This window comes from Stigmatopora nigra, chromosome 1 (genome assembly GCF_051989575.1).
Source record: "Stigmatopora nigra isolate UIUO_SnigA chromosome 1, RoL_Snig_1.1, whole genome shotgun sequence".
NCBI lineage: Eukaryota > Metazoa > Chordata > Actinopteri > Syngnathiformes > Syngnathidae > Stigmatopora > Stigmatopora nigra.
In genome coordinates this window covers 25,192,501-25,208,488 of record NC_135508.1, presented here as the reverse complement: position 1 = coordinate 25,208,488, position 15,988 = coordinate 25,192,501, and the positions used below count along the sequence as shown (strand labels likewise).

Sequence of the window (15,988 nt, the reverse complement as noted above, 5' to 3'; positions counted from 1 at the left end):
AGGTTTTATAGCCATAAAATAGTTTTTGAGAATTCAATTGATTCGTTGAAGGCCCTACGAGAAAATGCACGGACCACCACTGCTTTCTGCCAATTCAAATTTAACGCTTGCCTGTAAGTCTTTGATGGTGACGAGACATCTAATCAATTCCGACCGACAGTGGTGGTAAAAATGGATCAGAGATTTAACACCATCCGTCAAAGGGAAAAACAAAACATTTCAAACATTTAGTGGCATTTCACTTTAATTCAATTATTCAGTCCTATCCAGGAAATGTCATATTCCAATAAACATGGTATATCCTCTCAGAAAACGTTCAAATATGATATTAACCAAACCATATTAGTTATGTGCTTAGTTTATATAAATATATTCTTGAAAGCCCAAATATTTTTGCTTGCCTTGTTGCTTCATCACCATGACGACAGATGCAGGAGGGTTATTGGGCACCATGAGGCCAATGTGTTTTTGTCTTTCTGCCAATCCAAACTTAACGCTTGCTTGTGAGTCTTTGATGGTGACGAGACATCCAATCTATTCCAACCGCTGGAAAAAAATGGATTAGGGATTTAACACCATCCGTGGCGGTGAAGCCTCCATCTGCAGTATTATGTCCATTATACATGAGCCCACTTTGTATAGCCCTTGGGAACTCAGGAGGTACAGGTAAACAAATTGCTCATACTCTGATGAACATGCAAACAAAATAAAGGAATCCAGCTCTTGGGTACTTTTTCAGAAAATACGAGAAGTTCCACATATACAAACCAATTAAAATGAGTATAAAAAACAATTAAAATGAGTATACAATAAAATCTCCGCCCCCCCCCCCTCTCTCTCAGGCCATGTTTTTTAACAGTCAATATAAAGGGTCAAATATACATATTAGTATTATGTGAATGTGTAATGAGCAGCTAAAATGAGTAGATTCCTATTTTTTAAAAAAGAAACAAATATACACCAAGAAAGATGACCAGGACATGTATCAAACAGATGCTTTAATGATTTCTTTGGACAATGAAATGCACATGTCCACATGTTGATGTATTAAAATTAATAAAAACAAAATGGGATGCATTGTAATTGACTATTCAATGTTTTTGCTTTGATTAGACAAGAGCAGGACATTTTTGGAGGAATGAAACACTAGTCTGACTAGTCACTAGTGGGTTGATTCTAGCACATAATTGGACAAATGGCATTGGAAATCCTGCTAAAAATAAACGCAAGACTTAAATAATACATACAATTGAATTAACTTTTTCAAATTACATGTTTTTGACCTCTGCCATTTTGGCACAAAAACATCCATTACACCACCATAAGTGACTAGACTAAGAGGCTGACCTCTTTTCAGACAGAAGATAGAAACTGTTTCAAATTGGTGAGGTTTAGGAACGTACCACAGGTATTTCAGTGAAAATTGGCAGGCAAAAAAAAAAAAAAAAAACATGTACTGTGCACCAAAATCTGTGCAGGAACAAACTTTTGGATTATTATGAGTATTTGTAATTAGTTTTCTTTAAATTTGTCATTGTGACCAATTTTCATCTGATTAATACTCCTGACTTCGACCTTTCAACCTGAGATTCAAGTGAATTAAGAGTTCACAAGCAAAATAAAACATCCATCCTTCATTGTTAAAAGTCAACCAGTTAAAATCTTTTAAGACCGGAGTGCTGACAAAAATCTATTTGATTATTGCTTTTTCTTTTCTTTACAAGTGGTAAGACTCCCACACTATCACATGTTGTCTAGGTGAATGGGAATGATATATCAAGTGGTGGTTATCTTGGTCCCCTAAGCCACGTTAAAGCTGAATTCACAAGCATTCAGCAGACAAACAAGGGAAATAAATCAACAGAATACTTGATCTGAGGTGAAAGTGCAATGATCAAGTCGGAATGAGTTGCAAGATGCATACGTGCTATACATTCCCCCAAAGCTCATTGGCCAGTCATTTGAAAAATACCACATAAAAAAATTAACAAATGCAAAACTTGATTGATGATATTCAAAGATTTAGACTATGTAGTGTGCACTGTGAGGAAAAAGTGTACGGGTGAATAGAAATGATCGCTTCGAGTGTTAATATATCCTGACAATACATGTACATGATCCGTTATAAAAAAAAAAACTACCTTGGTACTGAACACGCAGCTTTCTAATAATCTTGTATACAACATTTACAAAATGATCGTAATAGTGTGTCATTTATAATACATATGCTACTGCCTTCCTCTAGTACTCCACATTTCAAACCACCCCACCACATCTTTTACATGGTAAATAGCACAGCCAAAGAGTGGCAGCTATATACAAATAGAGAACAGGAAGACTCTATGGACAGTGAGTACACCTGCATGTGTATCCTGAGTACATGTGGGGATGGTAACTCACATCATAAACCAGGCAGACAGGACTTGTCGTTTCACTCCGGAGAAATGAGTTAACTCCCGCACATACAAAGATTCCTTGCAGTTATTTGTCGAAAAGGGTACTTGCACATTTCAGACAGTTTTGATATACCATCTTTTTTCGCAATGGTGACCCAGTGGAGTAAGTAGTTACTGTGTCAGCCTCACAACTTTGGAGACCTGGGTTCAAGGTCAGTCCACCTGCGTTGGTTTCCTCCAGGTTATCCTGTTTACTCCCACATTTCAAAGACATGCATGGTAGGTAGATTGGACACTCTAAATTGCCCCTAAGTATTGGTGCGAGTATGCATTGTTGTCCATTACTTTGTGCTCTGCTATCGATTCAGGGTATCCTCCTCCTCTGGCCCCCGGAGACAGCTGGAAAATTTCCTTCAGCAACCTCAAACCCCCAATATGCGAAAAAATACGGTACTTCAGAATAAGATAATTTCAATTGATTATCATAATTGTTCATTATAACATTATTCAAAATTTTGCATGGTTAAATTCTGTCCCATTTTGCATGACTGCAAAGTTTGGATTATCATGTAAATATTGGAGTCACCGAATGAGTGAAAACACAGATGAGATGCTCAGAGGCGGGTTTGTGCCTCAGGGACATAAATTTCAATACTGTCGGCACTCTCTGTGGCAGAGTTCTGTCGCACAGATGCTGCACGCTTTGCTGCCATCAACCGTTTTCGTGCTTCTTGTCGGTGTTTATCCACAGCAGAGTCCACGCTTCTTTCCTTCCCAGCCGAGAGCCGGGGCTTAGATTGCTTCTTTGGCACAAATGATGGTAGCTGCTCTTTTTCAACCTAGGTAGATAATTAACAAGGTTGTTTTTTATGGTTGATTGGCAAAAAAGACAGACAGTCCTGTGTTATGATCCATACAGTGCAGTTTTAACAACCGATTCACGGACGTCTGACGACCTAGCCAATCAAGAGAAAGAGGAAATGTTGCTAATGACACAACCAGGAAGCAACTATATGCTTGAATACAATGCCGCAATACCAAGTAGTTCTGTTGATAGGTTATAATTTATGTCATATTTTCAGGAACACAGTTGCCGCATTTTCAGAATACAGGCATGGCCAAAAAAAATTTAAAATGAGGCAAATATTACATTATCACAAGGTCTGCTCCTTCAGGTTTTGAGTTTTAGTTTTGTTTTAAATAATGGACTGCCATATTTATGAACATATATTCATGTTGATGAACATATGTAAATATGTAGGATTTTTGCAGCGGGCTAATTTCGATCTTTAGTCACTTGTGTAGGTTGAAGATAAATAAAGTTAACAATGACACATGCCAAGCATGCACGTATGTTAAGTATTGAGTTCCAGGTTTGTGCGGCACAAAAAAAATATTTGGCTGAAAGCACTTTTTGAAGGGATCTACATAGTTACATTTCGAGCCAGCCAAGTTATTCCTAGGTATTTAATTTCTTTGACTACATTTATACGTTGAACAAAAACGTTGGAGTCAACGTTATCTTATACATTATATATTTATATATTTTTTGAGAAGTGCATATGATCTTAGATTTGTGTAAGTGTAGTTGGGATTTTTCAAATCCGTTATTCTCGCTCGTCATTGCGTCGGAGTTCCTGTGCAGAATGCTTTTGGTCTTGCGCGTCGACATAAAACAGCATCATTGGCATATATTTGGCAGGTGAGAGTTGAAGGACACCGGGTTGGCAGATCATTTATGTAAAGACTAAAGAGCAGTAGGCCAAGCACTGAACACTGCTGTACCCCAAGACTGTTATTCCATGGAATGTTTTGTATCCTGACCCATTATGATCTTGGAAATAAGTATGACAGAATCCCATTTCGTGTGCTAAATGCTTTTAGGTGTTTGCCACATGTTTCTATGGTATAATGCCTTTCAATTAGAAGCATTTTAGAAGTGCCAAAAGCTTTTATTGAGAATTACATGCACTGGGTCAATATTTGCAGTGTTGCCACTTCTTTTCCAAGACCTCTGCAATTCTCCCTGGGATACTGTCAATCATCTTCCGAACAAAATCTTGACTAACCTGTCCATTCTTGCATAATCAATGCCTGGAGTTTTTCAGAGTTTGTGGGTTTTTGATTGTTCATGCGCCTCTCGCGGACTCACCACAATTTTTAAATGGGATTAAGATCTACAGTTTCTTGGACATGGGCCCAAAATCTTCGCTAAGCCATTTTGTTATGTCATTTGCTTTATGGCCAAGTGCTCTACCATACTGGAATATGCTTTCCTCATCACCAAATTGCCCCTGGATGATTGGGAGAAGTTGCTCTCTTAGGACATTCCATTACCATTCTTTGTTCATCGCTGTGTTTTTAGGCAAGATTGTGAGAACCCACTCTCTTGACCGAAAGGCAGCCCCACACATGAATGGTCTCAGGATGCTTCACTGCTGGCATGAGACAAGACCGATGGTAGTGCTCACCTTGTCTTCTCTGAACAAGCCTTCTTCCAGATCCCCCGAGTAATCGGAAAAGGTTCATCCGAGAAAATGACTATACTCCAGTCTTCAAGGGTCCAGTCTTTGTAACTTCTGCAGAATATAGAATAACGCATAGGCAGATCACCGCCCAACATCTTTTCATGTTACCTCACCCCAAAGTTATTACACAGAAGGGATTGTGTGTCGTGTTACCGCAAGTTTGGAGTCCTGATGGATGTGGGGGAAAATCTGTCCTTTAGCCTATTTGTCCGTACTTTGTGAGACCTGTAGCGTCTGCCAGAGGGCAGCAGCTGGAACAGGTTTCAACCAGCGTGGTATGGGTCCCCGACAATGTTCCTGGCACTGCTGAGTTAAGGAAGGCTGGCGATGGGTTCCAGTGAGGGCAGAGAGCAGCCAGCTCTCTTCTGGGCAGTGTTAATCACTCTCTAAATGGCCTTTTTGTCTGCCGCCATGCTTCCAGCGTACCACTTTGTGATGCAGTATGCCAGGATGCTCTCCAAAGTGGCTCTATAGAAGGTTACCAGAAGCTCAGTGTCCTAGTTATTCCTCCTGAGTACCCTGAGGAAATGGGGTCGTTTCTGGGCATTCTTCACCACTGCCGTAGGGTTTGTGCACCAGGAGAGCTTCAGCCTCAGGAATTTAAAAAGGACTGGACCCTGTCTACACACTCATGAGAAATGGGGCCAGATCTGTGCTATGTTTGCAAAAGTCCAGGATTATTTCTTCAGTTTTTGTAGTGTTCAGTGTGAGATTGTTCACAGAGAACCACAAAGACAGTTTGAGATGAGTCCGACCAGTGGTGTCATCGGCAAATTTGATGATGGAGTCAGACTGGTGGGTTGGTGTACAGTCGTATGTGTACAGGGAGTACAGAAGTGGACTCTGTACACAGCCTAGAGGGGACCAAGTCTAACAGTTTCTGGTCGGTTGGTTAAGAAGTTCTTCATCCAGCACAGATGGAAGAGGATATTCCAGGTAGGAGAATTTGTCAGTCAGAATGTCCGGTATTATAGATTGAAGGCTGAGCTATTAACAATGAAAAGCATCCTCACGTAATTCCCATGGTGCTCCAAGTAACTCAGTGCTGTGTGTAGAGCAATTGCGACAGCATCCTCAGTGGACCTGTTTGCATCCGGTGGAATATATAGATAGCCATTACAATGATAACTGTTTGCTCTCTAGGTAGATGGAAGGGCCTGCATCGTATCGCCAATAGCTCTAAGGAGAGTGTTAATGATCCTACTGTTGCAACACTATTGTGTATGAACACGCAAAGTCCCAATCCTTTGCTTTTCCCTGTTAATTCTTTTGAACGATCGTTTCGAAAAAACGTTAGGCTAGCTAGCGATTAGGCAGCATCGGGGATTTACGGGTGTAGCCACGTTTCTGTGATGAGAATAATGTTGCAGTTCCTAAGAAGGGTTTTGGTAGCAATCTGAAGTTATAACTCATCCATTTTGTGGGTGATGGATCTGGCATTGGTGTGGTTGCTGCCTTGGCAGCTAGGCACGCCCGGCTTTTGCTTTCTTTCCCTTCGCCCGCCTCCTACGTACTCTTGAGTGGCCTGACTATCCACCGAGATCCCGGAGCTCTCAAGATGTCCTTGGGGATATCATAGGTTCGTTGGTAGTCTGTTGTGATGGATATATTGAATCTCTTTCCGAGAGTAATTAAATCCTAGCAGCTGTAGAAAAAGTTTCCCTCGCAGATGTTAATAAAAAACGAACGACACCAAACTGGAGGGCATAGAGCCGCTGCACCCGTGTGTGCCGTCATCTTGGTATATAACTTAGTATTAGTCTCAATTTTTGAGAGGGATATTATCAATTTTATGAGATACCAAGAATTAAATATGAACTTCAGTAAAATGTACCGTATTTTCACGACTATAAGGCGCACTTAAACGTTTTAAATTTTCTCCAAAATAGAACAGACGCCTTATAATCCAGTGCGCTTTTTATATGGACAAATACTAAAATTGTTATCACGATAAAATATAATAAATCAGTCGATAGACACCATCCTCTACAGCTTTCACAACTACGAAAAGCAGCCCCGACTACTATTTTCACCGTAGAAGTACTGCGTAGTGACTGCTAGGATATATAGTTATTTTGTCAATACACCCAGTATGACGGCGAGCACCAAATTAGACCTGATCTGTCTGTAGGTTCCCAGTAGGTGGCAGTGGGTTGGGGTTAGCGCGAGTGGTTGTCTGTCTCTCCGTGTGTCCTACGGCTGACTGGCAACCAGTCTAGTGTATTTTGCCCTCCGCACAAAGTCAGCTGGGACAGGTTCCAGCAACCCACACAACTCTTACGAAGATGCGTGGTATGGAAGATTTATGAATGCAATCGCATATCCTCATATGTGTTGCAAGGGGTGCTGAAGCGTATCAGGTAACGACGGGGACCATCTTGAATCGGTCGCCAAACAATCATAGGGCACAAAGAGAGACAACCATACGTGCTCATACCTAGAGGGAATTTAGTTCGTCCAACCAGCCTACCATGCATGTTTTTGGGATGTGGGAGGAAACCGGTATACTCAGAGAAAACATAAGCAGGCCCGGGTAGAACATGCAAACTCTACAGTGAGGACCGACCTGGAATTGACCCCAGAACTCTGAGGCCAACGCGCTAATCACTCTCCCACCAGGCTGCCCAATTCTTATAGATAGGTCAATTTCCCGAGCTTTGTCTGAAACACAGTGAGTTCCCTCATGTAAAGAGAAGCAAAGGATGTGATGAGAAGGTTTTTTTTGACAGGAAACTATGTTTCCCAAGTATGACGAGATGAGCCATTATCCAATCAACAACAGTATCATATTTTGAAGGTTTTGCCCCATTGGTCTCAATTGGATCTCTCAGATGAATGTGTACAAATTCATAGCGGATATATGTAACAATCAATCTGGCATGTTTGGCTAGGTGAAAATGTATAACATTAGCAAGGAAATGACCTCTGATTTCTCAGGAAATTGCCATTTGTTGGATTTCAATTGGTAAAGCTCATCAAACTTCACACTGATGTCTTCTATTGAGAGTTGTAGAAGATCCCAGAAGCCTGCAAGGTCCTGGGCTGTAGGCCGTGGATTCGCGTTCACGTTCTGATGGGTGAAAAAGAAAAAAATCATCAAATTAGCTTAACAGAAGCGTACAAGCACGTCGAAAAAAAAACAGTAACAAATTGATTGTCGCAGATTTTATTCCTGTGGCAGTCTCTCTTACCAAGTTTTCATTACAGAGCCCCCTAAACTGCTCAAACTTTTGTGATATCAGAAGCTGGGCACTGCCTACTGCGCTCCGGATTGTACCCAACACTGAAATGAGAAAGACATCTTTAGAAGAAATAATTCAACTATAAAATTAACTAAGCTGCATCAAGAAGAGCGAAGAACTGATTGCACATCAAATATTGTTTTGTACTGATAAATACATGTATTAGCACTCAACATTCAAGGAGAGCTAATGGATTAATGACCTTGTTTTTAGAAATGTAAACTTTTGAAGGATGACAACTTTATTCCACAATTTCCAAACCTTGTATTAGCATGTTAATCAAAATTCATTGTGCAGGTCTGAAAAGCTGGAACATCTGCTAATCTAATGCAGGCTCTCAGGGGATTTGGCATTCAGTTCATCCACATTTGAGAAACTGCAATAATAAATCTGCCTGATGGCTGAATGATATTCAGCGAGATAAAGGTGCAGGTATGCTCCCAGCTTTTGGGGCTGATTAAACAAAGCCAACAGAAATATAATGTAACTTGTGTACATTTACCTTCCTCTGACAGTTTAGTGTCTTTGGTCTCCATTTCCATCTGTTCACACCAACACTCCATTCGACCAGTTTCCGCCTGCAGCAGCTTCAGAAACCAGTTACCATCTCGGAGGCAATCTGGCGTGGTGGCCTGTGCCGCGTCCCCTTGGGTGCTGCAATTGCCGGTCCCGAGGCTTGGATCCGGTGGTGGCAGTGATGATAGATCTAAAGCCGGGTCTAGCAACTGTGGGGGCGAGGTGGACATTTTGGATGGAGAAGTTTGTTTACAAGACAGTTGTTCCAATGCTTTATCCTTAGCGTTGGATTCATTGAAATTGTCAGCATTTGGGCATGTGCCGTTGGCTTTGCTGCTTTCCGAGAGTGCAGCTTCGAGGTGATCCTGAGGCTCTGTCTCCGTGTTTTGTCTGGAGGCCATGCTGCTGTCTCGGCTAAGACTGAACACATGCACAAACATAAACCTGTTTTAGGTATATTTTAAATTAAAAAAAGAATGCCATTTTGCTCCTAAAACACATTCTTCACTACCACTTAGAGACCACTATGAATGTCAAATAGAAGATAGGCAGTATGCATTGCTACATTGGAACAATAACATCAAGTAGTTTAACGACAACTAACATTCATACTATCATTGTTGGGCAGACATGTTTAAATTTGTGTAACTTTGATGAGTTCTTGACCAATTAAAGTGTCAAAAATGACTTGCTATCGTTTACAATTCAATGTCAATGGCTAGATAAGTTTACAGTTGTTAGTTTTTTGTTCCCTTCCCAAATGTGTGAGTGATGGAAATAAGATTCAGTTTTAGATCCAGCAACGTGTTTCACCTATTTCAATGTGGTTTATCACCTTACTGAAAAAAGAAGCGAACAGTACTCAATCACAAGTGAGATTGTGCTTGTTTGGTTTGGCTAACATCTGTATTACAATCCCAAATGTAAAAGCTGTAAAAGCAGAAAATATTCCTTTGATCTTAGTCTGTCTGTGAATTGTTAATTTTCACAGTACAAATTAAAAACTATTTGAGCAACCTTCAAATGAGGAACCGACCAATAACTTCACTGCATCCTGAGAGTTAACTGAAAGTAACATTAAAATTCAAATCAGACACCCTTTCTCAACTCTGCGAGTGTTCTGAGGGGCATAAAGTACAGTGGTACCTCGAGAAACTAACTTAATTCGTTCCTGGACTAAGCTCGTATATCGATTTCCTCGTAACTCAAACGAACGTTTCCCAATGAATGAACAAAAAACAAAATTTGTTCCAAAACTCTGAAAAAACATCAAAAACAGGATATTGGATTGGAAAAAATGTTTTTATTTGTTCTAATTCGCCATCTAGTAACAAAATAACATAACTAGTGGTTTAATATTACCAGAATGTGTTTAATAATAGTAAAATTATACGGATTTCAAAGTGGGGAGAGAGAGGGGAAGAAGAAAACAAACACATTTAAATGAACTTGGATTACGATGCAGACAAACTAAAACATAAGTTTAATCGATCCGGACACTAGACTTAATTCTATTTTTTTGACATTTGGATACCTTTCTTCTCCCGGGTTGGCTCTTTTTGCCCTGCCTCCACACTGACTTTCAGTCAATATCGAGGGTAGTTTGAGTTTGTAGTCCCCTTCAAAACATTCCCCAAGTGAGGCACACAAATGTCCTCACAATAGGGTAACGCACGACCACTTGCCAAAGAGAAGTAGTATATACGCCATTCGCACTGACTAACGGGGGGAAAAAAACACTGAAAAAATGCAACGCTCCACGCAGGACTCGCAGACATTACACGAGGGAATTGCGGGGAGAGGGACAGTGCTCATTATGTTCTTATAAGCAGCATCTCGCATCCGCTGTGCTCGTATATCAAAATTAGTGTCACATCTCAAATAAACATTTGCCCGAAATTTTACTCATATCTCGAATTACTCGTATGACGAGGGACCACCGTACACGCTTTGTCGTCAAATCTGTTTAAATCTCATGTCACCCGACGACGCTTGCAACTTTGCTTAACCCTGGCAGCCCTGTCTGAGTGGCCACATATGCTTCTAGACGTGTTGTGAATAATCTAATGCCACATTCCAACAATGCTCGGAATTTTCAAAACGGCCCAGAGTGTAGTGAGGCGCTCTCAGACTACATTTCTGATGACGTCTAAATTCCAGCAAGAAGAACCAGAAGTATTTCAAATATTGTTACGATCTTGTTTTCAAAGTAAATTCTTCAGCTATATCCTTCCGTAAATGGACATTTATGTGCAGATAATTTTGACTGTATACTTACGGCCTTCCGTTCTCTACTTGAACTCCTATGGACTGGTATTTTAGAGGCGCAGTCAGGGCTAATGTTTCTTCTCTTGAAACAGGCTGAAGACAATCCACCTAATTATAGTAAAATATTTTAAATTTTAGTTTTCATTGGATTGCCCTTACTTTACTGCCACTACATTTGCACACATTGGATTGTCTTATTTTATTAACAAAATAATTTTACTGCCTAATGTTCAATATGATTTTCCATATAGAAGGGAAGAGTGAAACCTAACCTGAATGCCAATTGAAGATAGCTTTCGCTTAGGTACATTGGGTGGCTGCTCTAAAGTGAGGCCAGGGTTTAGGGTATCATTGTGAGAGTGGGCAGATGCTAAAGTGGTGGAAGAGGTAGTGGATGGAAGATCACGAGGGGCTGGAACAGGGGGCACAGAAGAAGGGATGTCAGCTGGGGAAGCAGTGGGAGCGTGCCACCTCTTGGCTAGACCCTTGGTGCGGATGCTACAGAGACTCTCAGAGGAATTGCTATCTTCCGATTGGCTGTTAGCTTCACTTGCGTGGTCAAGGTATGTGTCTTGGGCAGACTCTGTGCTGCTCTGAACGGTCACTGAGATGAGAGGTTTGGAGGCGGTGCGGGGTGGGACTGGAGGTGGTGCCTTCCTACCGTTTACTGCAGACAAGAGAAATTACATATCAAATTAACATGTTTGGACATGGTAGTCCGCGTTAAAGGCGGACCGTCACAGATTTTTTACACACCAATTAAATAATAGAATTTTGCCAAAGAATACAATGGTACCTTGAGATACGAGCTTAATGGGTTTTGGGACTGAGAGCATACGTCGATTTACTGGTAGATATGAAACAAATTAATCTGTTCCAAAACTCTGAAAAAAAAACCCACCAAAAAATAGGATGTTGGAATGGAAAAACAATTGTTCTCATGTGCCATCTATTAACAGAGTAACAAATATCTAATGGTTATAATGTTTAATAGTATTAACATGACAGATTTCAGAGTTTTTGCACAGCAACGCGCTCATAACACAAAAATTAAATGCAGTTGGATTACGATGCAGACACAAATAAATGTAATCTAACTTTACACTAAACTTAATTCAAATTTTGTTTTATATTTGTATACCTTTCTTCACTCAGCTCTATATGTCATCCAGGGTTTTTGGTTGGGAAAAACCTGTATCCGTTTATTAACAGTGACGTTGTCATTGCAGTTTTTGAAGTAGGAAAGGAGTGTCCGTGAAGTCCTGGAAGTTGTAATGTTCAAAAAGTTCCCAAATGGAGCAGTAAAAAGCTGAGAAAGGGCGTCTCCGGGCCATATTTTTATTATCTTTATTTGTGACGTTGTTAGGCTCCAGAGTGGTGTGTATGCCGGGGTGGGGGAAAAGCAGAGATGGTCTGATCCAGCAAGGTGGGGGAGGGGTGTGGCTCTATAAGCATGTTTGATATTAGAATAAACATGTTGTTCAGTTTTATCTCCTATGGTGTGACACTACACGTACTGCAAAAACTTAGGCAGAACAGTCTTTAAACATACTTTGTTGAAGTCACCAGCGACTATAAACACTCCATCGGGGTGGCCAAGCTGCTGTTTGTTTAGTCACTCACTCCCATACATGTTAAAATCTCCAAACAGAATCTATTCTGAGCTAAATCAGCATATATAACTGCTGAACTTTGTCAGGAGCCTGGAAAAAAGGTATCTCGTGGGAAGGTGAGTCCCCGAAAAGTAGCTTTTAGAACATATGATTCGGAAAGCATTGGTGTATATAATACCAATACTTGTATAAGGTATGTAATAAAATATGAATGTACTAAGCGTAACTCGCAGCCGTAGCTTCTGCGCCATGAGAAGTAGATCACGGAAGGTTTGCTCCTTGAAAAGTAGATCTTGGAGCAAAAACGTGTGAGCACCCCTGTTCTAAAGGAAGTTCACAGATGTACGTAGCACACAATGTGCCGCCACGGAATAAGTGCAAATTTGATCGCAATTTGGATGAAACTTTGAAAGAAATCCAGATACTCGCCAAACTTTATTGCTTCTTATTCCACGAAATATCCCATGTTGACGACATCTCCAAAAAGGACCGAAATTTGCACGTTGCACAACACGCAAGTGCAACGTCAGCATGACATGTCGTGTAATTAGTGACTGTGAAACGCACGTAGAAGAACCCAAAAAAAAAAGTTTAACTTATTTTCATTATGCTGTACTTTTTCAATAGTTTACAAAAACATGCAATTAATGTAAAAACATAACAGTTTGATTTTAATTGTCCTCAGCTTATTTTTTGTTTACATTTCATATCGATTTTGCATGAATTGCATTCACTCCGGAAATACTCTGGAAATGGGACAAGGGTACTCCTTAAATGGATCGACGGAGGTTGGCAGCTCTAATATTTAATCCCACGAAAATTAAACATCTAAACATCTATTGGTTTCAGTGGCAGCCAAAGAGTTAACGTTAAAGCCGAGAAAAATAAAAGCGGAAGTTTCATCATGTAAACAACACCCTATCATTACACGTATTTTGGTTATAATGTTGGCGTAATTAGGAGTTGCTTCCAGAATGGCAATATGTGAATTCTATTCTCTGAAATGTGAAGACCTAACCAATAGATTAGCCAAGCCCAGATCCTTATTATTAATTCAATATGTAACATCAATGACGGGGCGGCCCGGCGGTTGAGTGGTTAGCGTGTCGGCCTCACAACGGGAGACCTAGGTTCAAATCCAGGGCGGTCCACCTGTGTTGAGTTTGCATGTTCTCCCTGTGACTGTGTGGGTTTTTCTCTGGGTACTCCAGTTTCCTCCTGTATTCCAAAGATTTCAAAGGTACGAGTGTGAATGTGAATGGTTGTCTACTTCTGCCGTGCAATTGGCTGGCCACCAATTCAGCGTGTCCCCTGCCTCTGGCCCGAAGTCAGCTGGGATAGGCTCCAGCACCCCCCGCAATCCTAGTGACAATAAAGCGGTTCAGAAAATGAAATGAGACGTACATTACATGAATTAAAACACCAAGCTGCGCCAGAACCTATTAAAAGTGTTGAGAAATAAGTTATTTCTGATTAACGTTTTGTCGTCTTCCTCCTCACACTGAACTCTTATCTTATCTCATTTAGATGACACAAAGACATTTTTTAATCAACCAATAATGCAATGTATATTTGGCGACTAGTCCAACGCTGATGACCGACGCCTGATCTACTTTTAGCTTGTGTAGTGCTAACTAGCCCGCTACCGTCACGGAGTACTGATACCAGACAAGGCATTTAACTCCCATCAACACTAGCGGGCGGTATCGTAATTCGGTGATAAATACACCCTCAAAAGTGGCAGCAGTCGCCCGCCACGTTCACGCCACGCTGACAAGGGCAGTCACTGTACAACCAGCATCTCCTTCCTTCCTTTCTTCCACCACGTCAGCTAGCTACGTCGAGCCCCACAATACAATTTAGATTAAAACAGGTTGGCGTGTTTCTGCTAACGCAACGGTTACATCAAACAGGCATATATATTGAATGAAGAGAACTTGATAAAATGACCTACTGATCACCTTTTTTTTAGCTTCATTCTTGAAATAGTGACGAGAAGAAGTGTACAGGGGAACGAGCTCTGCCATGAAATACAGTGGAAAGCTGAGAAAGAGGATTTTATAGTTCACGCCCTGCGACGAGGATTGGAAGGCGCGTCTTGTATGGATCGGTTTCAGAAACTGCGATTGGCCAACTTTGTCATCCGTGTGATCAATGAACGCAGTCATTGGTTCAAATTTCAACCTTCTGTGATAGGCGAGCGTTCACTTGGCTCAAACGTCACGGAAACGAGTAACTGACTGGAAGTGGATTGGCCTAGGCCCTAGGCCAATTAAATTGCACGTCTATCGCTGTCCATGGCACTGAATGAAATATATTTCAAATTAATGTTTTTGTATTCGTAATTCATGTATTAGTACGACAAAGTATTTGGGTCAAAGAGAAAAAGTAAAAAATATGACTAAGAGAATAAAAACCCAATATAACAAGAATGCGGTCATAATAAGAGAAACAAATTAATTATCAGAGTTAAAGTCACATTGTAATAATACAAAATTAAAGACATGATATTAGGAGATTAGGAACGATACATTAAATTACGACCTTAATTCGTTCCGGGACTGAGCTTGTATGTTGATATTCTCGTAACTCAATCGAACGTTCCCCATTGAAATGAACTAAAAACAAATTAATTTGTTCCAACCCTCTGAAAAAGAACCAGAAACAGGATATTGTATTGAAAAAAATGTTTTTATTCCTCTAATTCGCCATATATTAACAAATAAAACACGTAACTAGTGGTTTAATATTAATAAACTGTGTTTAATAGTACTAAAATTATACAGATTTCAAAGGGGGAGATAGACGGGCAGAGAGAGGGAGCGGAGAGGGGGAACACTTTTTGCACAGCAACACGCTCGTTTAATAACATGAACAAATTTAAATGAACTTGATTACGATACAGACACACTCAAAAATAAGTTTAATCTAACCTCACACTAAACTTAATTCCAATTTTTGAAGGGGGAAAGAGAGAGAGACGGGGGAAAGAGAGGGGGGCGCTTTTTGCATGGCAACAGGCACATTTAATAACAAAAACAAATTTAAATTAACTTGGATTACGATGCAGACACACTCAAAATAAATTTAATCTAACCTTTCACTAGACTCAATTCTAATTTTGTATTAAAGTTTGATACCGTTTTGCCCCACCACTGATTTTCATTAGCGATCGCTCCGCCAACGGGAGCTAAAAGGCTAAGGGGAAAAAATCACTGAAAAAATGCAACGCTCCGCCCAGTGCTCGCAGAGACATTACAAAGAGGGAGTTGCGACTAGAGACATTACATGAGGGAGTTGTGGGGTGAGAACCAGTGCCCCTGATGTTCTTATGAGCAGCCAACGAGAAGTAATAATTACTACTCGTATTAGCGATCGCTCCGGCATTCGTGCTGAGTGACGGAAAAAAAAACACGGAAAAAAAT

The 15,988-nt window shown here is 40.5% G+C and overlaps 1 protein-coding gene across 9 annotated transcripts in view; it reads right to left on the bottom strand.

Annotated features, from left to right (window-relative positions):
* Nucleotides 1-226: 226 nt before the first annotated feature.
* dlgap4a (discs, large (Drosophila) homolog-associated protein 4a) overlaps nt 227-15,988 on the bottom strand; it is a 78,810-nt gene continuing 63,048 nt past the window's right edge. For 5 of the 9 annotated variants that reach the window (XM_077721065.1, XM_077721073.1, XM_077721054.1 and 2 more), the window contains 6 exons: nt 11,223-11,617; nt 10,961-11,058; nt 8,669-9,102; nt 8,116-8,207; nt 7,848-7,994; nt 227-3,235 (listed from right to left, as the gene is read on the bottom strand). In XM_077721065.1, coding sequence (XP_077577191.1) covers nt 3,011-3,235; nt 7,848-7,994; nt 8,116-8,207; nt 8,669-9,102; nt 10,961-11,058; nt 11,223-11,617 — 1,391 coding nt within the window. In that variant the 3' untranslated portion in view covers nt 227-3,010. Of the gene's footprint in view, nt 3,236-7,490; nt 7,586-7,847; nt 7,995-8,115; nt 8,208-8,668; nt 9,103-10,960; nt 11,059-11,222; nt 11,618-11,746; nt 11,835-14,524; nt 14,619-15,988 lie in introns of those variants that run through there. The other 4 variants (XM_077721106.1, XR_013326914.1, XM_077721089.1 and 1 more) reach the window with 4 other exon arrangements.